The 27,845-nt window shown below is 40.2% G+C and overlaps 1 protein-coding gene across 3 annotated transcripts in view; it reads left to right on the forward strand.

Annotated features, from left to right (window-relative positions):
* SSTR1 (somatostatin receptor 1) overlaps positions 1–27,544 on the forward strand; it is a 43,881-nt gene extending 16,337 nt beyond the window's left edge. The window contains exons 1-2 of one of the 3 annotated variants that reach the window (XM_079308860.1): positions 18,113–19,563; positions 25,865–27,544. In XM_079308860.1, the coding sequence (XP_079164986.1) occupies positions 18,314–19,516 (1,203 nt within the window). In that variant the 5' untranslated portion in view covers positions 18,113–18,313 and the 3' untranslated portion in view covers positions 19,517–19,563; positions 25,865–27,544. Of the gene's footprint in view, positions 1–18,109; positions 23,489–25,864 lie in introns of those variants that run through there. The other 2 variants (XM_079308859.1, XM_079308858.1) reach the window with 2 other exon arrangements.
* The last annotated feature ends 301 nt before the right edge of the window (positions 27,545–27,845 follow it).

Genomic DNA, 27,845 nt, shown 5'->3' on the forward strand with positions numbered 1-27,845 from the left:
TGTAAGTGCTCTCTTTCAGAAAGAATTTTTTTGATTAGCTGGGGTATTTCCCTAAGAGAGCAGAAATAGCTATACTGATTTTTGGATGCTGTCAGTCAAGAAGATACTTTAGATTCCTTATGATGTTCCTCACTCCTGGGAGCAGCCCCAGATCTGGTTCTCTACAGAGGAAGCAGGAATCTGAGACTTGCTGTGACATCACAGGAGCAAGTAAGTTCAGAAACTCCCTGAGATCACCTTGCATTTCAGCAATGATTAAAGAAGATAAAGATTAATTGTGAAGCAGCATTTCCTTAAAGAAAAAAACCCAACACTGACACTCTCACTGCACTGTGCTTTCCTCGGTGCTGGCACAATAACTGCTAATTACTCAGCTGTTAATGAGTAATAATGTTAATTATTTATATTAAGTAGGATGGCTTCAGCAAGAGAAACTGTGGTGTCAGAATACAAAGTGGGACTCAGTCTGTAATTTAACATAATGTTTGGAAGGTTTGAATATGGGTCTCCTGATTTCCTGTGATATACTAAAATCCCTCTGGAACAGGATATTCTGGGGAGATTCAAGTTTTTTTTTTAAAGGGAGCTTCTCTCCTTCCAAGAAATACATTTAGTAGGTGGTACTTCAGCAGCAACAGGCATATCCTACAGCTAGAAGTCAATGTGTACCTTCATTCCAGGGACAAAATTTGATGACATAACTTTTGAGCATCCCTGGCTCGCAATGCCAGAGTTCCTTTCTCAGCTCCCTGGCTTCTGGAAATCCTCTTCTTTGATGGCATGTGTTTCATTTTCTGTTGTCCAAAGCACATGAGCACCTATTCTGAATTCCACTAAACACCATGACAGCAGCTCTATTGGTGCCAAGCATCTCTTTGTGCTATTCTGAGAAACTAAGCCCAGGTAACTTGTGGAACAGTCTAGTACCAGACCTGCAAAGGAACACAGAAAATCCCCAAAGGAGCCAGTTTACTCAGCTGAGTCTGGGAGAGTAGTAACTAAATCATTGGACATCCTCCTCTCTCAGGTACACTGCATAAATGGATAATGTGCAATAGGTAGTTGTAGATTAATGAGATTCATCTGGAGCATCAAAGAGAGGACTTTCCCTTGAGCATTGTGATTGGAACTTGCATGCTTTCAGCATAGCAAATCTGTAGCACTTTACTCTCTTAGTGTTGGCAAAGTCTAATTTTGGCAATATTGGGCTGTGGTAGCTAATTAGGTAAAAATTAGAATAATATATCTATCTGTACAGTTCCTTTATTCAGAAAACAAAAAACACCTTTCTCATCCCATTCCATTTGGTTGTCCTTTAACAGAATCTTACTATTATTTGCACTTTTCTTACAAATGCAATGAATGCCACCTTCACAGCAAACTGCTACTGTCATTGTTCACACTATTTCTTGAGAAAAAAAAAATCCATTATTAAGGTAATAAAATCACAGCATAGTCATAGGATTTATATCATTGGGTGATATTTCAAGCTTCAGAACATTTTATGTTTCTTCAGTGGTCTACTTTCTGAGGTGCTTTAGCTCATTTTTGCTCTTGTATTCCAATGGCAACTGTAGCAGAAAAGCCTGTTACTATCTGGACAGGCTGAAAGGCTCAGATTTCTTCTTAGAATGCAAATTTACATACATGGATGGATGGTGACATCTTTGTCACAGGAGGTAGAGATGCCTGCTAGGACCAAGCTCACAGGATTCCTGCAAGATGGTTCAAAATGGTCTGCCAGAAAAGATAGATGAAAAAGCATTATACTAATCTCTAAATTGTCCATTGGCTACCCATTGGAGCCTGGTTTTAATTCAGTGCACTGGTCCTTATCTCTAAAGCCTTAACATTTGGTTGACTCTGACTATTTTCTGCCTGCTTGCATGAAAGCTGTAGCTGATGAATTTTTTAGACTTTTCAGCTGAAGACTGAAAGATGAAGGGGCAGGAGCACAATTCATCAGCTACTTCTTTCCATTTCCCAAGTTTATAATTTTTTCCCTTTCAGACTGCAATATATCAATTCAGATTTCCCCACCACAGAACGTGATAGCAAAATCCTCCTCCATATGAAGTTATGACAGTTTTTTTCCATTACTTTCCTATCAAAGAAAACCCCATGTTAGCACTGCTAAATGTATTATTAGCTCTTTTCATGAAGAATTCTGCCAGATATGATGCTGGGAAATATTTTTTAAAATATCTCTAATAATAAAGAAACAGAGATAAAAAAGAAGCGTTTTCATGTGTTTTAGCTGAATTCACAATAAAGCCCAGTGTTGACATGTCTGATATACTTATGTTAGCTTTTATTTAATAAAAATAGTTAACAGCTGGATGCAGAAAAAGGGTAACTGTACCTCAAGATTTTTTTGGCAGGAAATGCACCTTGAATGCCTTACAAGTACCATACCCTTTTTCTGCAAGCAATAATAGACACTAATTCAGTTGTGTTATTTCTGGATTTCAGCCTGAAATTATTATATACATGATTAAATTTGTTAACACTTACAATCATAGTGAAAACAACGGACTTATTAAAATAAATTATGTGTTTAAATGGTTGCAACAACAAAGTCTTAAATAACAAGAAGCTGTTTATTATATCTGTTTCTTCAGGGTTTTGTCATAAGGTGTCTTCAGACACAGTTTATATGAATAAATCTGTTTAGCATGGTTGTTGCTGCATACAAATGCAAAGGTATGCTAAAAATATAAACTACAGCAACTGAAGAAACCAAGAGTCTACATAAGATGGATAAGGAAATACACTGGGATATCAGCTCCCATTTGTGTTGAACACCCATCTACCTTATGAGTTGAGGCACATTCATACGCAGAAGAGAGAAGGCTTTGTGTTAGAAATAAAGCAAACTCCCCATCACAGATTCTTTTCTATAGATTGTGATGAAATGCAGATTACAGCAGTGATTAATTCTTTCCTTCCAAGCATCTTAAAATGGAGTGAACAACCTGAGGTGGAACTTGCCCTATCCACAGCAGCAGGTGTCCTACACAAGGTGTCTTATGAGAAGACAAGGGCTCATATGAATCTAGGCTCAAGACAGAGGATTTCCACTTCTTGTTCAACAATTTTGGTCTATATGGTCGTGTTTTAGAGCAGGCTGGCCTCTCTGAAGAAACTCAGTCTTAGCACATACTAGATTTTTCTCTCACAATATAGAGATGATATCTGTGTCCTTGCCCAGACATCTCAGGAGGCTTAGGTAGGAGAACTGCTGAGCTGTGGCACCCTGCCAGCTTGGACACCAGGCTGGGCAATAGACTGAAGAGATGGAAATTCTGTACATTTGCATGGAAAAGATTCTGAGAATATGGAGAATTTCAATGACTATTTCTATAACATCTACAAATTTTTGATTCCCCTGCATAGTTACAGAACTGCTGGAACTCGATTCATAAATCTGGTCTTGCTGGTATATTTTCTGCTTCTACATTTTGTTTCAGCTTTTGAACCCTTTCCTTTGTCAAGTCATTAAATTCAGACAACCAAAACCCTGCTCAGTTAGTGCCTAACTGTGAAGAAGCCTAAAATTTATGGACAGGTGAGTTTCATTATTAAATGTCTTCACTGTGTCCCATGAAGCTAAGCATGCTCACTCTGTGCTTCCTTTAACTGATGACATCTGGTGCTAGTCAGGTTCAATTGTAACTGCTTTGGAAAGCTGCAATCTTTCTTATTTCACTTAGCCTGAATTAATCTCCCTTAACAAGTGCTCAGAACAGCCCTTTTCCCTCTAAGTAGGTTGGCCACAGAGCCATTGTTGTAACTTATTATCGAGAATCCTTTTTCTACTAGCAAAACAGACAAAGGAATACCTCATCAAGTTTTTATTGTTCTGCTGCCTTGCACTTATAAAGCTCATATGAATGGGCTACATGCAAATGTCCTTCCTGTAGAAGGTCACCCAATTAAGAGCTAATGCACAGAACCATTCAGTTTTATTAATATAATCCTTTGGCTTAAACTGTTTTCATCTAAAAGCTTTTTTAAATTGCTAGTAATATTTTTGAGCATAATTGCAATTAATTTACAGTTATTAGAGAAATTATGGGTCTGAGTCTTATATTCCTGTGTATATTTAGCTCACCAGTATTTCAATGTATAAACATCAAAACATCTTTAAAATCCAGTGCTCATTCACTCATTTTTCCAGCTTCTTGAGAAATTTGTAATGCTCTTTTCCCCTCTGCTTTCTGTCATTTTGGATTGTCAATTTTTGAGAATTCTATTTTATTGTGTCTCTATGCAGGATAACAGGACTGATTTTTTTCTCAGGCTCACTGGATATTAGTACAGTCATTGCTAAATTAATTGAGATAAGACCCCAAAAAGAGCTGTAATGAATGGCTGCTCTCTTTCCTGTCTGGATCATGTGTTACCATGAAAGGGCCAAGGGGAAGAGGCTCACCCACCTCCTCCCCTCCCTTTTCATCTCCATTGTGGTGGGAGCTTGGCATCCATGGAGAGTTGACATTTTTAGGGACGACAAAGTAAGATATTTTCATAGATTTATAGAGATTACACTTCATAGGGATCATGCAGTCAAACACCCTGTTGAATAAATAAGGTCTATATTATTCAAACTACAAAGCATAATTAAACTGAAGTCTTTCTCTGCTCAGAAGAGTTAGTTGTTGTATGCTATGGGCAGAGAACAGGAGACCATTAAGCACTGCCAGTTCTGGAGTTTGCAACACTTTTTTATCAGAGAGGCATTGATGTGATTGAAGAAGGTGAACAACACAAAAACAAAACTAATATTCTCATGTCTTGGGAAAGTTGTGCTCTTCTATTCCATGTTCTGTGACTTTCTGTAGGTGGCATAATGTTTTAAGGAACATGGGGAAAAAATTGTGAAATGCATGTGGACTGTAAAGGGAGAAAAATATTTCTGATCTTCACCTAAGGGATTTGGTAAGACCTAAGCTTTTCAGGTAATTAAAAATATATTTAACTTCTTATTTAATTGGCAAGTCATAAAGATCACTTGAATGATCATGCAGTGCTTAACTATCTCAACTGCCCTCATATTGATAACACAATATTAGAATATAGTCATCTTTGTCAGCACTGAAACATGCTGTGTTTCATAATTATTATTTATAATTAAGGAATTGGTAAAAGAGTCATAAGGGCATGCTGACAGCAGTTAACTTAGTAGCAAACCTGAAATTGGCCACAATTACTGTAATAAATCAATTTGACCAGGATTATTGCTAGTGTAAAACTAATAGTCTGTGAGAGCAATATGTGATTAAAGACAGCTCCCTCTCAGATCTTAGTGACTAGAAATTCAGAATGTGAAACTAAATTCCTAATATAGAATATAAAACTAACAGAGCTGCTGATAAAAAGTAAGGTTAAATCTTTCCCAAAGCTTCAACAATCAAGGAACAAATGAAGATGAGTAACAGGAAAGCTTGGTCAAATTTTGAGGCTGACAAGAAAACCCAAGCCAGCATGCTACCCCCAAAACTGGCAGCCTGAATGCCTAAAGCAATCCCATTGTCATTAAGCTCCCTGCCCTGACAGTGCTGGGGGAGCTGTGTTTTTACATCATTAAGGGAAGAACAAGGGACACTGCTGGAATGATCCCACAATGAAACAATAAGCATTGCCCTTTCAGCTGTTCTACCCACAACACTTGATTAAAACCAACATTAGGATCAATCAGCACAGTAGTCAAACTGGATCTTCAAATTTCTGTTTGGTCCAAACAAATCTTTCCAGCACAATATCTGTGTTTAATGCCAGTCTTGGCTTCTTCTCTCTAAAATATCTGTAGGACTTTTGGCCAATTTTTCATGAGAGAACCCACACCACTCTTGCCTTCAAGTAACCTTATTCAAAAGCAAAGGATGGCTCTTCTCAGGCCATTCTTGTCATAGTCCTGGCATGTAACCAGACTCCAAATTGTGAAAATACAAATTACTAATTTCCCTTAGAGACTGTGTTCTCTTTCATATTGCCCGAGAAACACTGGATACTATCCTGCAGTGTAAAGATTTCCAGATTCCAAATATGTCAGAAGATGAGTGGTGAACCAGTGACAGATCCATGAAAGGTTACACTACATGTTTCACAGGCCTATTCTTCCCTTATCCCTTAGAAGAGTATACTTCAAAGTATTATCAGTTTATAAAGAGAAGAAAGGAAACTTTTTGATGTGTACTTATCAGTCTCTGAAAACCAGTAAATCTTCCTACATTCATATACAAGCCAAATAGATCTAGAAGTTCACCAGAGTAAAAGTTGAAAATGTTAGGGAAAAATTTGAAATGTTTTTAAAAAGTTAAAAGGTTAAATATACAACTTCCTATTTCTATCTTAAATGCTTTAAAAGTACTGACACATTGGTTGTGTATGTTGTAATGTTGTGTATATTAATTTAAAATAAACTAACACATAGTAAAGATTAAATTCTCTTGAGTAAGACATACAACAGGAAACAAGTTTGTACGTATATGTGAATTCAAACTGCACTTAGGAGGATTATTTACTGCCTTTCTTATGAGAAAGAATGATGCAGACTATAAAATCATAAGAGCAAAATCAATGCTAAAATTAGGTACTGAATATATAAGAAATACGCATAGAACAAAAATTACAGTGAAGCAAGAAGCCACTACTACAGTGTTCAGCTGATCCATAACCAACTTCATTAAACTGCTAAAAGGAGAAAGAAGGCCAATGTTGTTGTCGTTGCAGAACCCATCTCCCTTTTACTTTATTCATAACTTTTTAAGAACAACTCTTCACATTATCAGCTGTTACAGGAGCACATGCTCTTCTCTCCCACCAGCTCACTCGTGCACATCTTAAAATTCTGACACTGAGAACTTACCATCCATTCCAGCTCAGAACAGAGGTCCACAAATAACAAGACTGCAGGACTAATACCACACAAGTGCAAGGAATTTATTGAGTTTAATTAAAAATTTGCAGGTGATGAAATAATCTTTTCATTCCTGAGACAGGATAACAAGTAATGCTGTTGAAGCACCTCCACCTTGTTTTCTTGGAGTGGCCATGTATGGGAAGGGTGGAAATCTTGCAGTCCACAGGGAACTTATGTAAATTATGACTGGTGAAACATGCTGAGCAGGAAATTTGGACTCTGGCAGAGGAGAGCCTGGGTATATTCACTGTGTATCTGCACAGCTGCAGAAAGAAACAGCATTGCTTTATGATAACTTTTAATTAAACAGACCTGAAACAAAGTGCAATGTGTATTTTAGTGACTCTCCAGCCTACTCCCTCAGTAGAGTAGACAAAAATTAGGATCAAATTGGGAAATTTAGATAGGCCTGTGAAGTTAAAGATGTCCAATGATAATTTTATCCATTAGGATGTCAGGTACTGGTGTCACTCACTATTCAGCAGAAATCTGATTCATTAATCAATACATAGCTCACTTTGATGTTATAGAAGGTGGATATTCCTCCACAGAGCTATATGCCTTAAAATAATGACATTGCAACTTCTTGACTGGTGTTTTATTTCTAAAAATGCTATCCAAATAACAAAGGTTTCAGGCCAAAATTTTGGCAAGTTGAGTGTTAGCAGCTTATGAGAAGTTAAAAATGAGGTGGTCTTCTGTACCAGCCTCCTGCATCTCTTGTATCTCTTTTATGGAAGAGATTTTATTTAGACATGATAAGACAACAGCTTTAAAATTATCTCATCATATAAATGTTAGAAGCCTCCAAAGTTTTTTTATTTTTCTCTCCACATCAGAAAATGAGTTTGGTAATGGTTTGACTAGAGTCAATAGAACTGTCTCTATTCAATTACACACTAAACCTGCAATGGGATTTGCTAATGCATAAAAAGTCAGAGCCAATGCAATTGATATGTATAGGGTTTTCATGATGCATGGTCAATTATGAACATTTTCCTTTCTTTTTTTCTGGAATGCCTAATTTCAGAATCAGAGGAATATTCAATACCAAATACCAATTTGAAAAGGTACAATTCTGCAATGAGTACTCACAAAAAACATTCAAAGTCTGTTTCAGACCAGCTTCTGTGGCATTAAATGATGCCTGAAGTGGATGAAGATTGCAGCATCAGGGCTGATATGAGTAAGGGCCAACAATGTCAGAAGGAAACAAATAAAGGCCATTCAGAAGAAATGCCTTCAGAAAATTCTCTCCTCTTGCTCTTCTGTAGTAGTATTAAATAAAATCCTATCTTTCTGATCAACTCAAATTCCTAAGTAAGTCTGAAAATAATTCTGCCTATCCCACACCATGATAGAGGTCATGACTACTGAGAACTGAAAACTTTGCTATCCAACAGGCTACCAGAGTACTGCCCACTGTTCTCTTAAATTGTTCCAGAAATATATGCTGAAATAGAAATGGGTAGGAACTGGTTGGTTTTTCACCACTGCTAATGGCATACTTCAGTTCAGACTTTTCTCCACACATTCTCCCATATTTACAGATGGCTGCCTAGTCTAGAGAAGCTAGAAAAGCTGCAATGTGGTATACTATATCTATATTCTCTGTAGTCTAGTTACAACCCCCCATCTTTATAGTCATGGTTTTATTACCTGATAATCATGTACTAGCACAATGTGATGTGCTTATTTCCATCACTGGAGGGAATGTAGAGTTCTTTGGTCATCCTCCATGGTCTGCCTCAGACAAAATATTGGCTTCAGTTAATTCAGTGAAAATTTTACTGCAACTGGATCAGCATATTCTACATTCTATTTTGAGAACTTTAAAGTGATAAGCATCTTTCAGTCATTAGAAGTTTTATAAGAGAAAAAAGTAACCACGTCCAGGTTCATTTCCCTTCTCTTGCATGGGAGTTTTCTTATCTGGATATGACTGGCATTCCTGTTTGCATTTTAAAAAGCAGAGCTGTCTTCCAGTTCTCATCTCCTGTGTACATCTGCTAGTGTCTGAGCTGTAAGATAAAATTTAAGAGTCTTGGCCATGCCTAGAGAGTACATAAAGACCTCTGCTCCCTGTGGCTTCCCCTAGAGATTGGAGACTGGCAGCCAGATTACCCAGCAGCTAAAAGCAGGAGCTGCTGGCTACTGAAATGCATACTGACAAACCAGGCACGGCCACTGCCCCCAGGGCTCAACTCACAGAGCCTGCAGTAGTGATTGCCATTATTCATTCAGACAGCAAAATATTAGATTACATAGACTGTTCCTGAGGCAGCTTGCAATGCACAGCTCTTAATTTTCTGTTATTGGTCTGTTTGATCTCAGAAGCACCAGTAGAAAAGTCATCTTTTGGAGGAAAAGAGGGCCTAGCATCCTGTGGACAATCAGGTTTCACAGAATGAGCAGTATGTTAAATATATGCTTTGACCTATTACCCACCAAACCCAACAGTACAAACCCCATAGACTGTTTGGCATGAAAAAGAGAAATATGCAAACTACTGGGGAATAAATGTACACCATGCTAGTGGAACAAGAAAAGAGTAAAATGAAAGAAGTTCCATCTGAATGGTAGTCTAAAAATTTTGTTTCTCAGCACTCACTATTCAAAAGATTGAGGGGAGCAGAGTGTCTCCTGTCCCTTGTCCCATGCTAGCAAACGTCCTGCTCAAAAAAGTGTTCTGTATATATAAAATCCAGGGCTTGCCTTTAATATTCAATGGAGCATGAGATACCATTCCAAACCCCTCTGGGCATGTCTAAACCAGTGGTTTAACTTGGATCATTTTTCAAGTGCATTTCCTAATATCACTGTTCAGTTCTCTTTATTCACACTGCAGAGTGGTGCCTGAGTACAAAAACTGAATATGTGCCCCAAGAACACCCTTCATGCACTGTCTCCACAAAGAGGCATCAGGGGACTGTATTGGTGCTATTCCAGGCTCTATCCCCCTACTACAGGATTAGCTCTAAATAGAGCCAAAAAGTATTAGAGCCATTATTAACACAGGAAGGTAAACATGGATGCTATCTATAATATTTTATACTTTTCAGATCCTCTCACTAATCCAAGAGCTCAAGACTGAACATCTTCTTACAAATGCATGTGCTTAAAAACTGCCTTCTTTTCTGCTTTTCATTCACATATTATCACACTCAGCTTGCACTCCAAGGTGATGTAAGGTACATTATTGATTGTGACACAGAGATGAAACAGTCATTTACCATCCCTGCCTGCTTCGTGACCTTGACCTACTCCTCTTCTTCTCAGATAGTTTTGGAAATTGCAAAATGCATTTCCTGTCTGAAAATTACAGCAACTGGACAAATAAGATGGTAGCTAGCAAGAAAGAAGTGAAAACAAATTGTGTTTTGTGTGTCAAAAGAAGACAATACGCATAGGTAAGAAATGAAAAACAAAAACTTTGAGTTTTAAATTGAGCTGAAAATAAAATTATGGAAAAATAGGGACAGTTGTGTGCAACTGCCTGTGAAAATGACTAACAGTACCTTTACTCAAGACATAGAAATATCTCCATTCCCTTTTACCCCTGTCCACACTGTGAGGCAGCAATGTGAATATATGTGTTTAATACCATGATACAAGTAATTGTTTCACACTTTCCTAATTTAACCCCAGTCAGCAACTAAGCATCATAGAGCTGCTCACTGATTCCCCAGCCCTCCAGTGGGTAGAAGACTCAAGGAAAAAAAAAAAATTAATTTTGATGGTTGAGATAAAACCAGTTCAATAATTAAAACAAAATGTAACACTAATAGTAGCAATAATGACAATGATTGCAACAATAATTTTAATGAACAGGAGAGGGAGAGAAAGGAATAAAACCCAAGAACAAGAGATTCATGATATAATTGCTCACCACCCAGTGACTAATGTCCAGTGGCAGATTTCAGCAGCTCCTGCATTACTCCCCCCAGTTTATCTCCTGAGCATGGAATTCTACAGTATGGAATGTCCCTTTGGCCAGTTTGGTCACCTGTCCTGGCCAGGCTCCCTCCCAGCTTTTTGTGCAGCTCCTCACTGGCAGAGCATGAGACACTGAAAAATCCTTCACACAGGGAAGCAACACTTAGCAATGGCTAAAAGATCAGTGTGATATCAACATTATTCTCCTGCTGAGTCCAGAACACAGCAATGTCCCCTTCTGCAGCAGCACTGGTGGCTACTTAAAGCACAGGGCATGAAAATACCAGAAAACAAATTTTAAAAGAATAAAATCTGAAATATTTTCAGGATTGTTAGGTGTATAAAATAATGTTCCCCAAAAGCTGAACCGTTTCCAGAGGTGTACAAGTAATAGAGATAACCAAGGTTAACTATAGGATTAGGCTTTTCTCTAGTCAGGCTTGTGCAGCTGGACTTAAACTTCAGGCAGCACAAGCTAGACCAGTGCTGTCACTGTGTGACATGTACTGCTACTTCAGTTGTTAGCAGCAATATTTCCCTTTAATTGTGTGTTATCATTTCTATTATAAAAATAGCTTCCTATTACACTCAAGTGAAAAGAAACAATTACACATCAGAATATGATGAAAATCGAATTTTAACGAGATTTGTGTGTTTAATGATTGTTTGCTGCACAAATATGTTTCAGAAGGCTGAGAAGTTATTCATCAGGAAGATCTGTATCATTTATTCATATGACCTTTAAATGAAAACACACTCTGAGGACTCTTTCCACAACCTATATGAAACAAGTGATAAAATCTAATTGTATGCCATACAACATCTTTGGTTATCCTACAAATTTACTTTGCTCTCTTCAATCATAGAAATATTTATTGATTTGTTTAAAGTTATTTGCTTGCAAACAGCATCACCCCTTCCCTCCAGCCCACCTCATTCATAATTGATCACTCCTCATTTTCCTCTTATATTTAGTGCAATATTTATACTGCCAAAATAAATACTTAGTACTAGAAAATATTATCCAACCAGCATATATTTAAATGTAATAATTACTGTAAAGACACTGGTGAAGACTAATAACTGAGCCTTTCCAAAATCAGGCTGGATGAAGCAAAAGAGAACAGTATCTGCTTAGGGAAACATCTCACCAAAAGCCAAGAAAACCTAATGGCTTTTTCTTCAACAAACTTTTGCCCTGGTCCAGGCACATTTTTGCTGGGCATGATGAAAATCGGCTAAATACAATCTGTCCTTGGCTGGGTTTACAGCCAAACCTTGCCCAGCAGCATTTTGGTTGAGCCTGACACTTGTCACTGAGTAACTTTCTGATGGGACACAAGAGATGAAACCCAAGATCCAACCACTTACACATTTGTACTGACCTGTAACTACCATAAACAGAATTACTCAGATTTGAAAAAGTGTGTCTGAGGTCAGATATGGGCACTATATTGCATTTTGTTTGCTGTGGCAGCTACCTTGCTCCTGAGAACCTGGGAGTGTGCTGTCAGCACATGGATACAGCCCTTCATGAAAAAAATAATGACAGAAAGCAGTTTGTTGTGTGACTTCTGGATAATTGACTAAAGTGATGGTTCTTTGTGCCAGTTACTAACTCCTACAGTAGAAAAAGTGATGAAGTGGGGAGAATTGCAATGAAACACAGCTTCTGTCTGATTTGAACTTTTTCAGCAACTAGGTCTGAAATAAATGCAACTGGATTGAGACACGAAGATTCATTTATGAATTCTCTAAGCAGCAGCTTGACTCTCTCTGATGAATCTTGTTTGACACATCTGTTTTTACAGAATAGTTGTTAATTTCTCAATTAATTGTAATGTATAAATGACAAAATTTTTCTTTTAGAAGAAAATGCTTTCTGACATACTACTATAATGAACCACTTCCATCTATCTATTTGAACTTCATTTTTTCAGTCATAACTGAAATTCAAGTAAAGTTTAGGCACTGTGCTAAAAGTAAAATTATAACCAGCATCATGACATCTAAGATACAATGTCTGTATTAAAAGGAAAGCTTTTAAAAATACGTTTACATTCTAATGAAAAGTTAAAATCTCTGCTGACTCATAGCACATACAATGATATCAGTTATAAAGATGGAATAGAATTTACATCTGAGTGGTTCAAGCAGCACAAAATTTTCCGTCTTAATCAAAAGTTCAGGAAAAATGTATGACATCCAAACAAATGCAATTGAAATGGGTACTGATGGATTTTTAACAAAAAACTATAACAAGCTATAATTCAATTGATTACCCAAACTATGTGATATTTTGCTCTTTCCTAGAAATAAGTGGTTTTAAAAGAGGGATCACTCATTAATTTCTCAGCAAATTTCCCACACTGGTTTGAGTGGTACACAGGGTGTCTACAGTTTGAAGAAGAGACACTTTACTGAATTAGTCAGTGGGACCTCATTGAAATGACTCAGCCCACAAACACTCTTTAGAATTTACTTAGTGTTCATGGCAGATATAATTTAGAGCAGTCTCATGCATTGCCACATCACTCCTGCACTCAAAAGTTGAAGGATACTGAAGAAAACTATTTATATACTGTCCCAGGTTTAAATATTTAACCAATTACCACAGACCTCATTTTAAATGTCATGACTGTTTCCTTTTTCTTGCCACAATACTCGAGACACTGTGACACTAGGTGAAATGTTTCTTGACAGAGAGAAGAGGTGTCATCTGCCTTGTGAGGTGTTTGTAGGCTTTTTTAAGTTGGAGATTTTGGGTGTCAGCCTTATGTTGTCATCAGAAGAAATGCTGGCCAGAAAGCTGCTCTAATTGCCACTGCTACTCTAATTGCCACTGGCACTCTTGCCTCAAATACCTCAGATGGAGCTGAAGGGGTTGAGCTCTGATTATCACTGGGAAGGGCTTCATCCATCATGTGGAGCTCCAGGCTCTGCCTCACCTGAGTCTAAGGCTACAATGTGCTTGGAATGGAGCTTAACCTGACAGTCTAGCCATTTCCTGTAGGTGAATGTGAATGGGGGAAAATAACCTGTAGTCTTCTCCTCACCCTTTGGCAGCCCCTCTCAAAGTTCAGCACTCTTGGACCTCTTGGCTTTGTCTCTTTTCTAGCCCCAGTCCAAGGGTCAGATACAAGTAGTCAAAAGATTTACCCTACCAGAGTCCCCATCCTGTGGTACAGAGGAGAAAATTGTTAGGAGATACCATCTGTGGAGTCTTCTCCTACCTTATTCAGCTTTCAAATCCTTTTTAACCCCTTTCAGCTGGAGCCCTTGGCTTTGTCTCTCTCCTGACCTTAACATACGCCTAGGAATGGGATGAACTGTAGCCTGAGATGCCCAGTGCTATCCCAGTGGGGCAAATAAATGTTCTGCTATGAGCCCTTTGCACACACTATCCCACCACTGATGCTCCCCCTTGCACCCCCACTGCAGCTGGAGCTATGGCCTTCTTCACTCTATCCTAACTCTAACCTCAGGCACTGCCTAAGCCTTAGACCTACTTCCCAGCATGGCCCAGAAGTTTGAGAGAGAATTTTTCCTCCCTTCAATGAGAGGCAGGTGCTGCTACAAAAATGGGTAATTGGAAAGTATCTGTGTATATCCTATGCCAACCTGTAAACTGTGTTGAGAAGGTCAAGCTGCCCTTCCCCACTTTGTGGCAGGCAGATTTTAAACACAAGTTTAGAGCTCTGTCTTGGTCTATTTCTTACAGATGAAGTCCTTAGGCAAAAGAAAGAGCTCTAAAAAATTCAAATTTCTAAGCATGTTCCCAAATTAGGATTGGTTTATGTCAGAATTTCTGCTTTAAAGGAATCTTTGATTGTTAAAACTATGCCAATGTTGGGATTTATAGTGGCAGTGTATCATTACTGAGATAATAAAATGCATTATTTCCAATCAAACATTTCTACTATAGCAAATAGAGGTTAGAAATCTTGAGCAACATTGGACATCTGCAAAGATCAGTAGCTATAAATTCTCAGTAAATTAATATCTATAACCTTTGTTAGAGGAATCGATTTAAATGACTAAGCAGGCACTCAAACAATTCCTTTCTGGAAAGTGATATCGTTCTCTATTGTGCAGTTTTCCATATCCAAAGGAAACTTCAGTAAATGGAGATATCAAACTTTCAGAGTGTATGCTATAGCACAGGGTACATTATTATAATTATGCCTATTTATTTTTCCTCCCACTTATGTCAAGCAGGTATAGGTAAGCCACCTATTGGGGCTACTATTTTTGCAGGAATTACTATTTGTGAGTGATTTATTTTGAATACATGCAGTAAGAAAGAACACCATTCCCACATCTACTTCAACAGAAGAGTTTTTATTGACCCTTTTAGGTGCAGGGAATGGCCAAATCCAAGCATGGCAAAGGAATGTGAAATTGGCAACAGCATGAATAAAATGCCCATTTATGACAATATAAAAGAAGGAAACCCTTTGATTTGGGCTTCATAAGTAAATTACCCTTAAAACAAATGCTCATACAAACAAAAATTTGATTATGTTTGAACTACAGGTTTTCAAACAGACTAAAGTGCAGAAATCAACCAGACATTCTTGTTGATAGGTTTGAGCTATTGACTTCTGCTCCTTCTCATCTCAGTGACTGAAAGCTGATTCATATTTTCCCAATATACAAACTTTAAAGAAGGTAATTCTTCAGCTGAATTTATGTAATTGCAGAAATTTGAGCAGTCAGATAGCACTTTGCCAGAAAATATTTTTCGTGGTGTTAAGTATATTTTTTTTTCTCTCTGGATGCTGGAAGCTCTGATGCTAACATATCAGAATATAGAACCTCTAAAACCCCAAATGTAAGTATGAATTTTAATTTGTATTACATCCCCAAGTGCTTAAACATCTAGCTAAAACCCTCATATAAAGGAACAGTTGCAGGAATGGTAAAATCGTTTGCAAAGGCTGTTCAATAAATGCATTTCTATACAAGAATATAAACACAAAAAGTCCTCAAAAGTCACAAAGAGTATAATCCAAATAGAACTTGTGTGCAATTACTAAAAACTGAATAAGGTTATTTTTATAATGTGTAGGGGTGTATATATACATCTATATGTATTCACAATCTGCTCTTTAAGCACAGAAGAAAAAGAAACAGCTTGGTACAGGTCACACAAAAGTTGCATGTGCTAAATGTAGTACCCTTGACAAGGTGTCAGGGAGCACATGCCCACCATATGGGAGTGCCTAGGTGAGTATGACTGGAGGTGATGACTGGTATGAGGAAAGTCATACAGCCAGAGAGATTACATGCATGTGTTTGGATAGATGCTGGTATTGAGGAGGGGTGCAAGGATATATATGGCTCTAGAGAGAACAAATTCCCGGTGATGGGTTGTAATCAATCGATGGTAGTGCTGCATGTATCTGCATATTAAAGTGGTGGGTAGTGATAATATGCATAATTGTGATGGTGGGCAGAGGGTGATAACAAGATGTGTGAACAGTAGGAGGTGATGGGTATGCATGGTGAAACGCGTGGGCTGCAAGGATACGGGTGTGATGCCGAGTATGGTGCTGTGGGGAGCATATAGCAGCATATGCACCCTGCTGGGATTTGTGTGATGCGGTCCTGCTGTTCTTGACACAAGTAGGTGGTGCTCTTAGGCAGGAGCTTATGTGAAGAGACAGGCCATTACTCATACAGGTGTGCTTTGCTCACACAGATGGGGGCTACAGCCAACAGAATAAATAAGCATTTACTGAGTATTTTGTGCGTATGCTTGTGCTGAGGGAGTGTTGATGCAGTGAGCAAGTGTGAGGATCTATGTGAGCTAGTAAGTAACCACGTCTGGTTAATACAGATTATTATTAATAATAATGGTCAGGCGGTATATACAGAATGGTGGTGGTGATATAGGAAAATTGTTTCAGTGGTTATGTACAAGCATGTAAGGACAGATTGTATACTCAAAACAATAATACACAGGGAGAAGAGACATATTGCCCAGGAGAAAAGGCATATGGGAAGATCATGCTCTTCTTTTTTGTAAGAAAAGTTTGCTTCCAGAGAACAGAAATGCAGTATTAGGACTATCTGAAGATGATAATGTTTATTTAGAATTGCTGGTGTGGATGAGGGGTTCAAGGTGTCAGTGTCTGCCTAGAGATGACAATGTGAGGTTCTATTGGTGTATGTGTGTTCATCTAGAATCAGGGTGTATGTAAAAAAATAGCAAAATACAGGTCAATGTGTAGAAGTGGTCAGTGGGTACAGTGTGGAAGTAGTTGTGTAGTGTTGGATACATGTATGCAGAGCATGAATGGAGGTGGTGCCAATGGTTTGTGTCACTGTACAGGCTCAGGAGCGTTTATAGCCTCCCCTGGAGTGGATACAATCCAATCAGGGCTATGCATATGTTTTAGGTACAATCTTAAGAGAGGGGGTTGTAACACTGGTGAGGCAGCACGTGGTGACTGAGCTTGAAGTGATCCTATGATTGGGAGCAGATGTGTAGGGACAGACAAGTGGACAGAATGGGATGATCTTGGCACCACTGTGGTGTAAATAGTTGTGTCAAGCTGTAGTGTGCAGATTGGTCACTCACTCTTGGATGTGATGGACAGAGGCAAAACGCGCTGAGATGTTAGAATATGATGGGGGAAGGCTTCTTTCAGGAAAGAGTGTGGAGAGGAAGAGGGCTGCTCATGAGTGATATCTAGTGGTGGTGGTGGTGGGACAGGAGGGGTATAGTAGGAGGCACGGGCAGCGCTGTGTGCATAGGGTTGAACGCTTTGTGCTTTGTCGGTCCATGCCATGCCTGGTGCCAGCGCCATGAGGTGGGCAATGCACATGGTGCAGTGACAGGAGAGGGTTACAGCAGCTGCGTAGAAATGAGGTGTGCTTGCCCAGGTAACACTGCCCAGGCTTTTTCCTTAAAGGAGAAAGTATAGCCCCTTTGCCAGGGGTGCCGCTGGTCCGGACCTAGGTACCGTGGAGGGAGAGGACCGGAGAACGGAAAGGGAGGAGAAGATGCGGAGGGGATCAGTGGGAGGTGGGGAAAACAATACTGGGTGGGGAGAGAAGTGCGGGATTGGGGGGCGCTGGGTAGCGTGGGGCAGCGGGAACAGGGAACAGGCTGCCCCGGAGCTGCCGGATTTGCGGACAGCCGGAGGGCGGGATGGGAGGCGGGCAAGGGGAGTGGGGGGTGGGAAGGGACACCCACTTACGTCTCCAGGATTTTTTTTCTTTCCCTCCTTCTTTGCCTAGCTGGTGACGCGCGCTGCTATTAATCATTCACCAGCCGGGGAGCAGCAGTCGCCGCGGCTCGGAGCGAGCGGCGCTGGCAGCCGCGTCTCCCCGATGCCCGCGTCCCGCAGCCGCCGCGCCGCGCCCCCGGGCGGGATGGTGCCCAGCGCAGCCGGCGGCGGGCGCCTGCTGCTCTGAGCCGGGGCGGAGGGGTCCGGGCGGAGGATGCTCCCCAATGGCACCTGCCCCAGCCTTCCGGGCGGTGCAGGCAGCGACAGCGGCCACAGCGACAGCGGCGGCAGCGACAGCGGTGGCGGAGGAGCCGGGAGCGCCTCGGAGGAGGCGGAGGCGGAGGGCATGGACTCGGGCGGCAGGAATTCCTCTGGCGCTCCGAACAGCACCCTGAGTGAGTCTCAGGGCAGCGCCATCCTCATCTCATTCATCTACTCCGTGGTGTGCCTGGTGGGGCTGTGCGGCAACTCCATGGTCATCTACGTGATCCTACGTTATGCCAAGATGAAGACAGCCACCAACATCTACATCCTCAACCTGGCCATCGCGGACGAGCTGCTGATGCTTAGCGTCCCCTTTCTGGTCACCTCCACGCTGCTGCACCACTGGCCCTTTGGCTCCCTGCTCTGCCGCCTGGTGCTCAGTGTGGATGCCATCAACATGTTCACCAGCATCTACTGCCTGACCGTGCTCAGTGTGGACCGCTACATCGCTGTGGTGCACCCCATCAAGGCGGCCAGGTACCGCCGGCCCACCGTGGCTAAGATGGTCAACCTGGGTGTCTGGGTGCTTTCCATCCTCATCATCCTGCCCATCATCATCTTCTCCAACACAGCAGCCAACAGTGATGGAACAGTGGCTTGCAACATGCTCATGCCAGAGCCCACCCAGAGGTGGCTGGTGGTCTTTGTGGTCTACACCTTTCTGATGGGCTTCTTGCTGCCTGTGGTGGCCATCTGCCTCTGCTACATCCTCATCATTGCTAAGATGCGCATGGTGGCCCTGAAGGCCGGCTGGCAGCAACGCAAACGCTCGGAGCGCAAGATCACCCTCATGGTCATGATGGTGGTGATGGTCTTTGTCATCTGCTGGATGCCCTTCTACATTGTGCAGCTGGTCAATGTCTTTGTAGAGCAGGATGATGCCACCATCAGCCAGCTCTCTGTCATCCTGGGCTATGCCAACAGCTGTGCCAACCCTATCCTCTATGGTTTTCTCTCAGACAATTTCAAGCGGTCCTTCCAGCGGCTGCTCTGCCTCAGCTGGATGGACAATGCTGCAGAGGAACCCATCGACTACTATGCCACTGCCCTCAAGAGCAGGGCATACAGCGTGGAGGACTTTCCCCCAGACAACTTGGAGTCAGGGAGCATGTACAGGAATGGCACTTGCACCTCCAGGATTACCACCCTCTGAGGAAGCATTCCTGCCCCCCAGCTCCCTTACTGCCCCCCAGCTGCAGGGTGAGCGAAGCCAGGGCTGTGGCATGGGGAGGCTGGGAGGGAGGGGATTTTGGTCCTGCCCACCACCAGCAGTGTTTGGCACAAGAAAGAGCGAAGAAAACCCCACATCCTTTATTTGCTGCCCCTTGCACCCTGGTTGCCCCTCTTGAGAGTGGGTGCATTCTCTGGCATCACTTAGTGAATTGAAGCTCTCATGGGTTAGCTTAGGGTCTGGTAGCCTGGCTCTGCCACACTTCTCTGTGTCTGACAAGTGGCTGTAAAGGTCCTGCAGTGACTCTCCCTCCATCTTTTGTACAGTTTGCCCTTCCCCTTGGCTGGTGGGACACTCCAGGCCACTGAGTCGAGCCTGCCTCAATCAAGCCCCAGCATTCAGGCTCAGACTCCCCCCAGCTGAAAATGACCCTGCTCAACATCTCTCAGTACACACCTCCCCTTCAGAGTTTAAAAATGCTGGAAAAACCCCCCCAACATGCACCTTGCCCTCCTCCAGGAAGAAGTGAGTAGCCTCTCTCTGTGCCTACCCTTCCTTCCCACTGGAATAAAAAAAAAACCAGCAGGGAGCAAAAAGTCTCCAAGAAAGAAGCAGCATAGTTAAGAGATATTTTTTTGCTTTGCAGACAGATTCCAACTCACTGTTGGCTCTCTGTGCTACCTGGCAGAAGCAGAGTAGAAAAGGTCTTAGGAAAAAAATCTGATTATTGCTGTGCTTTGGAGCTGTGTGGCAGGTTGCTGATAATGGGAGATAAGCAGTTCTGTGATACACAGGGAGCAGAAAGCTGGGACTCACTGAGATGGGAGCTGGGGGGACCACTGAGCTGGGAAATGCTTAAATCTGTCCACACATACAATAAAGTGTGCTGATAATAAAGTTTAAAGGAAGCACTAGACTGTGAATCTGCTGTCTTGAGCCTGCTCCATCAGCTGTGAAACAGTGATGAAGGGAGCTGAGACAGTTTTTGAATGACCTGAGTGATGGCAAAGTCACTTTAGCCTACATGGGAAAAGGGGGAGCCATTTAAAAATCCCCACCAGTCTCTGAAATAAATACTTGACAGAAAAAGCAGCTGTATGGTAATACCTATTACCCTAGCTCTAGTTTCTTCTGTTGCACTAAAAAAACCCCAACAAAATGGGTTTCATATGTTGCCAATGTAATATACTGACCCAGAGCTTCTTAATGTTTCGTTTCTGAGAATTCTTGTTTTTAATGTGTGCCAGATGTCTTCTTGTTTGATTTTTTAATTTGATTCTAGTCACTGTGTTGTGAACGTGTTTTTCTGAAGCGATTTATACTGTGTACTTATGTCTGTGGTGGCTACTTGCAAGGTTGCATTTAAAATGGGTGATGCTCAAGAAAGCTCCTTTCCAGGTGAAAACATCGTCAGTTTTTCTAACTCTTTCATTTACATTGTCTCCCCCACAGAAATACTCTCTTGAATTTTCTCTCTTCTCCTCTTACGACATAACAAATTTCATATGGACAAATGAAGCTTTCCTTGATAAATGACAGCTGATTAAATGAACCTTTCTATCCCTGCTCCCTCTTATCCCACACAGAAGAGTGGGTACAGACTGTGTTGAAATAAGCAGCTATGTTTTTTGCTTTCTACCACCTATGCTAACAGTGTCACTCAGTGGCAAGTGTCCCAGTAGCTGTGAAAAATCACATCTCTAGCACAATACTGTGGTTGTATTAATTATAACTACTGGAAATTTGAAGCAAGAGACTGGAAAAAAATCTCTAGTAGCAGCATACCCATAGCATTGTACTCGTAGCTGCAGTGCTTAAGTACAGTGTTAAGTGTAAGGTTGGCAGTTAAGGCATCTAGTATTTGTGGTGGTGGAGTTACTACAGGTTTTTGTTAAACTATACCCTTTAACTTTTCTCAGCAGCAAAAAGCAGGATGCTACTTTGTACATTTCTTTCACCAAAACTTAGGTACTGTTAAATGAATGTATAAATTTAGTATTTCAAAGTTGTCTGATTCAAAGTCCATCAAAATGAGAGAAAAAAAATCTTAATTCACTTCAATGGACTGTGAGTCAGCTCCTTTTAGTCTAAAAATTGCTAATGTGGAAACTGTTACATCCTTATTAAAATATTTCATGAAAAGCTTTAACAATGGTATGGTTTATTTTCTTTTACTTCCTAGTGGACGAGATTTAAAGAAAACTTGCAAAAATTAAATTTTGTGATATTTTACATGTACATATGGGGGGAAAGGGATGGAATCACTTTATAAACTCGATTAACTTTTCACAGAAATCAAACACCTGTCAAAACTTTAAAATGCCCCATGATATCCATGATGCTATTTCCAGGGCTTCACTTGATTTCTCACTCACAGTATCTTCAAGATGGCATAAGTCTCATAATCTTATGTGGTCCTTTTCACTCAGGCATATTCTTATGTATGGTCAGATTAAACAGAGAGTCAGTCTACTTTTTACTGTTGAATTTGTTTAGTATCAGACAAGATGAAGCAAGAGTGAAAAAGCTTAAATATTCATATTGCACACTCAGCTTTGATGTAGAACTAGATTTTATTCTTTCACCTTTTTTTTTCCTCTTTGCCTTGTAAAGGTTGCAACAGAAGCCTACACACCTACCAGCACAAGCATTTTAGTTTCAGTTCTCCCAGGCACATTGCAGAGTTTGGGCTGGGGCTTCAGTAGATGGCAGGCTTGCCTTCAGATGGATGGGCTGATTCACTCTCAGCCAGCACTGTCCCTATGATTCCTGGCTAAAACACACTCTGTGATTTCAGCTGGAAACAAAATCTGTTTATCCCAAACTAACAGTTGTTCCTGCTATTTTTCACTCTGGGAGAGGTGATCAACAGCAGTAAATCACTCACTTTAGCTAGAAAGAAAGTTAGTTAGTCCATTCTGTGTTACTGCTCTAAATAGTAGAATATAATTACCAGGAAGAAAAAAAGTTGTTCTCATGAAATAATATGTATCAGAAAATAAACAGAACTCTTTTTAATGCTTTCCAAAGGGTGAATAAGAGTATTCAGATTTCATATGGAAATTATTTTAACTAATGCTTCATTCACTGAAAAAAAGAGTACAGTGGTTTATTTCTTGGTGACATTTTGACTTTTTATACAGCTGCAAGTGGATGAATTGCAATTTGTAACCGGTAGTAATTTTTTCTTGCTTTTTCCCCATGAGTTTTGGTTTGTATTTTAACAATACTGCATTCACCTTGTCATGGAAATTGACCTTGTGGCCACTGAAATGCAGGCAACTTTTGCACTTTGTTTAGCCTGAGACCTATAGCCAGCAGTGGGCCAGTGCCAAGCATTATCCAGTCAATGGCCTGGACTGTTTCCTGTATTCCAGAGAACAGTTTTCACACGGAGCACACAGCAGCTGGGCAGCACACATCAGCTGCAGCATTTTCCCACTCAAAGAAAGGTGCACAGGAAATCATTTTCCTTTCTCACCAGGCTTCCGAGTGCAGTAGCAAAACAGCACATGTCAAAATCCTGAGGCTGGCTGCCACCTGCAGTCAGTGGACTCGACAAGACTGGTCACAGAGGCACTTTATAACTGGGCAGTGGATGGAAATGGTGATGGCTGCATGCAGATATTCTGCCTCTCCAGAGGGTCTCTGCAGCAGAGAGCATTACACATACACAGAGTATGGTTTCTTTGCATTTGACACTTAAAGAGCCCATTTGATTTCTTCACAGAGAACGAAAATCAGTTTTCTGAATGTGATGTAAGAATTTCTGAAATGCCAGCTTTCCAGTGAATCAGAATTTTAAGAAAAGATTTTCTGGTTGTTTCTGGAAATCTAAAAATCTGCATTTTTAATGTATGTGGCATGCTCTATTAACACTGTGACTATTCACTTTATTTTAACCGGTTTCCAAAATCAGTATCCTAATTCTAAATCTTAAACTAAGTTTTACTGAAATAAAATAACCCAGTGATGTCATACATTCATGTTATATAAGATTTGACTTTAGTCTGCCATATTTCTAGAACAGTGACAATTTAATGTCTTGTAATCCTGATTAAAAAAAAAAAAGATCCAAGAAAAATAATAATTTCAAAATAACAGAAGAAATTAGCCAAGAAAAAATATAAATCCAGGGTTCTAAACTCTGTGATTTCAGTCCCTAGGAACCTTACTTGACACCAAGGCTCTGCAGACCAGAATATGAATTATGAATATCTAGAGGAGAATAAAATATTTCTATTGAATTGTGTATTCAGCACTTCTGACCCCTTCAGCATAGCCTTATTTGGCTGATAACTTCAGGCTGAGCCACGGGAAGAGAGGATGGTTTACTAATTAGATTTCTCTTTAAGAAAAAATTATTTTAGATATTACATTTTGTGAAGAGAAATGACCAAGGAAAAGAGGTGAACCTGAGAGTATTTCAAAGTATATCATTAGACAGCTACACAACCAAGCACAATTTTGACAAGACAGATGGTTTTCAATAAAAGCTAACTATGCTCACTCCCTTCCAACTTTGTTCCTCCAAAAGCCTAAAATCTGGGTTTGGCAGAGCAATAAGCAGCTATGAAGCAGAGATATCAAGGTGCTGTATCCTGCCTGAGGTATATAGGTTTTTGTGTCCAGTCTGGATGGAATACATTTGTCATTATATGATTATCATGTCTATGATGGGTAGAGTCACCTTGAAAACTATATAAATGTACAGAAAATGCCTTCTGCTCTCCATTCCCTCCCCCCCCCAATGTCTTTTGTATTCAGGTTCTTACACTGTGTAATATACCTAAGGGCTGCTCCGTGGGTTCTGGAGCTTCCTAATTAGGAAGGCTCTGATAAAAGTGCCCAAATTCACAGCAGGGGGAGGTTGTAGGACAGATAACAATTACCAGATTTCTGACTTGGGAGCTGAATTTTGTTGCATTTATGACTTGGAACCAGACTGTACTGTCTCCCCTAACCTTGGTGAGGGTGCTGTTGCCAGTGCATGTGTGGGCCCACCAGCCCAGGGGAAGCTTTGGCAGAGTGCTGGGCTGCACTGCACTTCATAAAGCTGAGCAATGCTGGGTGACACCAGTGCCACTGCCACCAGCTGGGTATGGCACGAGCTCCGTCAGTCACACAGCACCTGCCCGTGCTCAGATGCACAGTGGGAAGATTGCTGGGCAGCTGGACTGGTCCAAAACGTGGCAAAGCTGGATATTTGGGGCAGAATGGATATAAAAGAAGGCAAAACTGGTGGATATTTGATACTGAGCAGACTGAGAGAGAAGCAATCTGAAATGGAGAAAAGTAATGGCCAGGAGAGGCCATTTTGTTAAGGACAGAGGAAAATAAGTAGAGCCCAGTGCAGGTATTGTAAAGCAGGACTTGGCTCTTTCACATAATTAACTTTCACTGTTTAAAGTACAAATACATAAATTCCCAACTCAGCAAAAAATATGAAGTTGTGATTTTTATGTCAGCTGCTCTTTTCTAAGCTGGCTGTTATTTTTGAAGGTTAGAAAATATCTAGACATTTTTTCTAAGAACTAAATTACAATTTAGGTACTTTATGGAATTACTAGAAACTCAGGAAAACAAATCAGAAACAGATAGACAGTAGATTTTTCTGAATGCTAATTTATTTTGGATATTTCTGATTTTTTTTTTTAATTTCATAGATTTTTTTCTTTTTTCATTAAAATAGAGAAAAAGACCTAACAAGTTTTTTCTCAACACAAACCCAGAAGAACCCCATATTAACAACACAAAAATTGAATACAGAAGAACTTTCACGGCTCTTTCACTGTCATAAAATAAAATTTACAGAATTTCTTACTTGAAAGGAATGTTCAGTATAATGACTGGGAAAAATCCTTTCCCTTAGAGAAAGATATAAGAATGAAAAGTAATGTAACACATTCCTCTGCACATACAGTACAGACTTAGATCACTTATAATCTCTCTCAAACTATCTGTACTTATGACCTTATGTTATGTTCCAGAGAACAGTGTAAATCATTCTTATCAGTCAGAAACACAAGGCTTGCTGGTTACATTCCAAAAACAAAACCATGCTTTTCTGACAGATTATAGCCTGTGTGTTGTTCCTGGCTTAATGAGTTAAAATGTTTATTTATTTGCAAACCACCACATTTTGAGTAACACCTGAGAACATATGCAGCAAAAAGATGGTTAGGACAGATACATCCTGATAAAGATGGATGCTTGCCTGTCTTTCTCATCTTTCCCTCCTCAGCTCATCCTCTCTGTGGACCTGCAGTCTTCTTTCTCTTATATTACCCATAAAATAATAGTAGTTGTTTTCCCATTTTTGTGACTCAGAATGCAAAAGGACTGGCAAGTGGAAGGAGGGGAAGAACATAAATGCAGGACCACCACCACACCTCTGCATTCCCCAGCTCCACTGCTGCTTCCACTCCACCTGGAGTACTGTGTTCTCTTCTGGGGCTCCCAAAATAAGAAGGATGTGGACATGCTGGAGTCCAGAGGAGGTCACCAAGATGATCAGAGGGTTAGAACACCTCTCCCATGAAGACAGGCTGAAAGAGTTGGGGTTGTGCAGCCTGGAAAAGAGAAGGCCTCCAGTACTTACTAACAATCTTCCAGTACCTACAAAAAAAATTGAAGAACATTTTCCTAGGGCTTGTGGTGACAGGACAAAGGGGAGTGGCTTCAAACAAAGAGGGTAGGCATGGATTAGATATGAGGAAGAAATTCTTTGCTGTGAGAGTGGTGAGACACTGGACCAGTTTTCTCAGCAAAGTTGTGAGTGTCCCATCCCTTGAAGTGTTCAAGGCCAGGCTGGACAGGGCTCTGAGCAGCCTGGTCTGGTGGAAGGTGTCCTAGTGCACAGCAGGGGGGTGGAATGAAATGATCTTTAAGGTCCCTTCCATCCCAAACCATTCTATGATTCTGTGATTCTTGTCATCAATACAGAAAAGGGAAAAGTCTCACTTGCTAACTTGCCTTTACACATCCACTTTCAAGTAATCCAGTCCCAGACTACAAGCCCATAAGAGAAAGACAAGGCTGCATGTTGGGGGAAGAAGAAAAGGCATTAAGTTTAATGTTTTGAAGCCCTGGGAATGTGGTTACTGCTGCTGCTTCCCTGCTGTGCTTACCTTTAGAGTTAATTATACCTCTTTGGTGAAATATATGAATCACCACACTATGGCCTTGGTAAGTGTCTACATACTGAAGAAATAAAAAAATATTATTTCTAGAAGGAATCTATCAGTGATTGACCAGTGATGAAAAAATTAAGTGATAGGAAATTTCTATGGGAAGCACAGAAACCACTGTATTTTTAATATTCTTTAAGCTATATGGTACACTTAAACAAGGAGAAATGTCAGAAGTACTCAAAATTTTCCTATGTTCACTTGTATATTTCATTTCAATCCCATTTCAATCCCATATATTTCATTTCAATTCCACAGAACACCTAATTAAGCCCTTAATAGCATAAACCATTATTTATTTTTTAAATGTGGAAATTAAAATTTTATTTCTGATTACTTGATGAAACAAACCATTAAAAACCCATCACTTGTTCATAAATAAAACATGCAGCTGACAAATGATATGCCTACTAGTCAAAATATCTTTGTAGAAATTAAGAAAATCCAAAATTGGCAACACGGGACCCTTTTTGGATAACTGTGATAGACCAAAGATCTGAACAATCTTCTTCTTTAGAGGAATCACCATTTTCAAATGTTGACTAACAGTTTCTTGTTATCACCATTTCATTACAAATGTAAGCATTGTAAAACTCACAAATTTATATGTGATTTATATGGTTTTATTATGGGATGAAATAGTATTTTTTCCTGTGCTGGAAAAACAGTTGGAATATAATATGCTTATATAATGTTTAGTCAACAGATTGTATGCAACATGAGAGAAAAGTCAAGATTTGTCTCTATCCTTGCCATGTTTTGGAAAACTACTTGCATTTGACTGTGGGATTTTTTACATGGTGTTACATAATAATTTTTTTTAAATTCACCTTCTATCCAGACACTTTTATTATCTCAGTACTTGTTTTGATTATCTTTACTCATTATGATCTTACTTATTCTCCTTCTATGGATGTAAACAGGAAACTTTGCTCTTGCAGACCAGCGAATCATGGTTGTGATATGAACCAATGGTTGCACGACAGATATGTGTTGGCTTCTTATTCACTAAAGACCCAATTTGATCAAGAGTGGAAAAGAAAAATGATCAATCTTTTCTCCCAAACCATCTTCTTTTGGTCTGAACCATTAGACAAAGAGAAATTCATGCATTTCAAGCC

This window comes from Erithacus rubecula (assembly GCF_903797595.1).
Source record: "Erithacus rubecula genome assembly, chromosome: 6".
Taxonomy (NCBI): Eukaryota; Metazoa; Chordata; class Aves; order Passeriformes; family Muscicapidae; genus Erithacus; species Erithacus rubecula.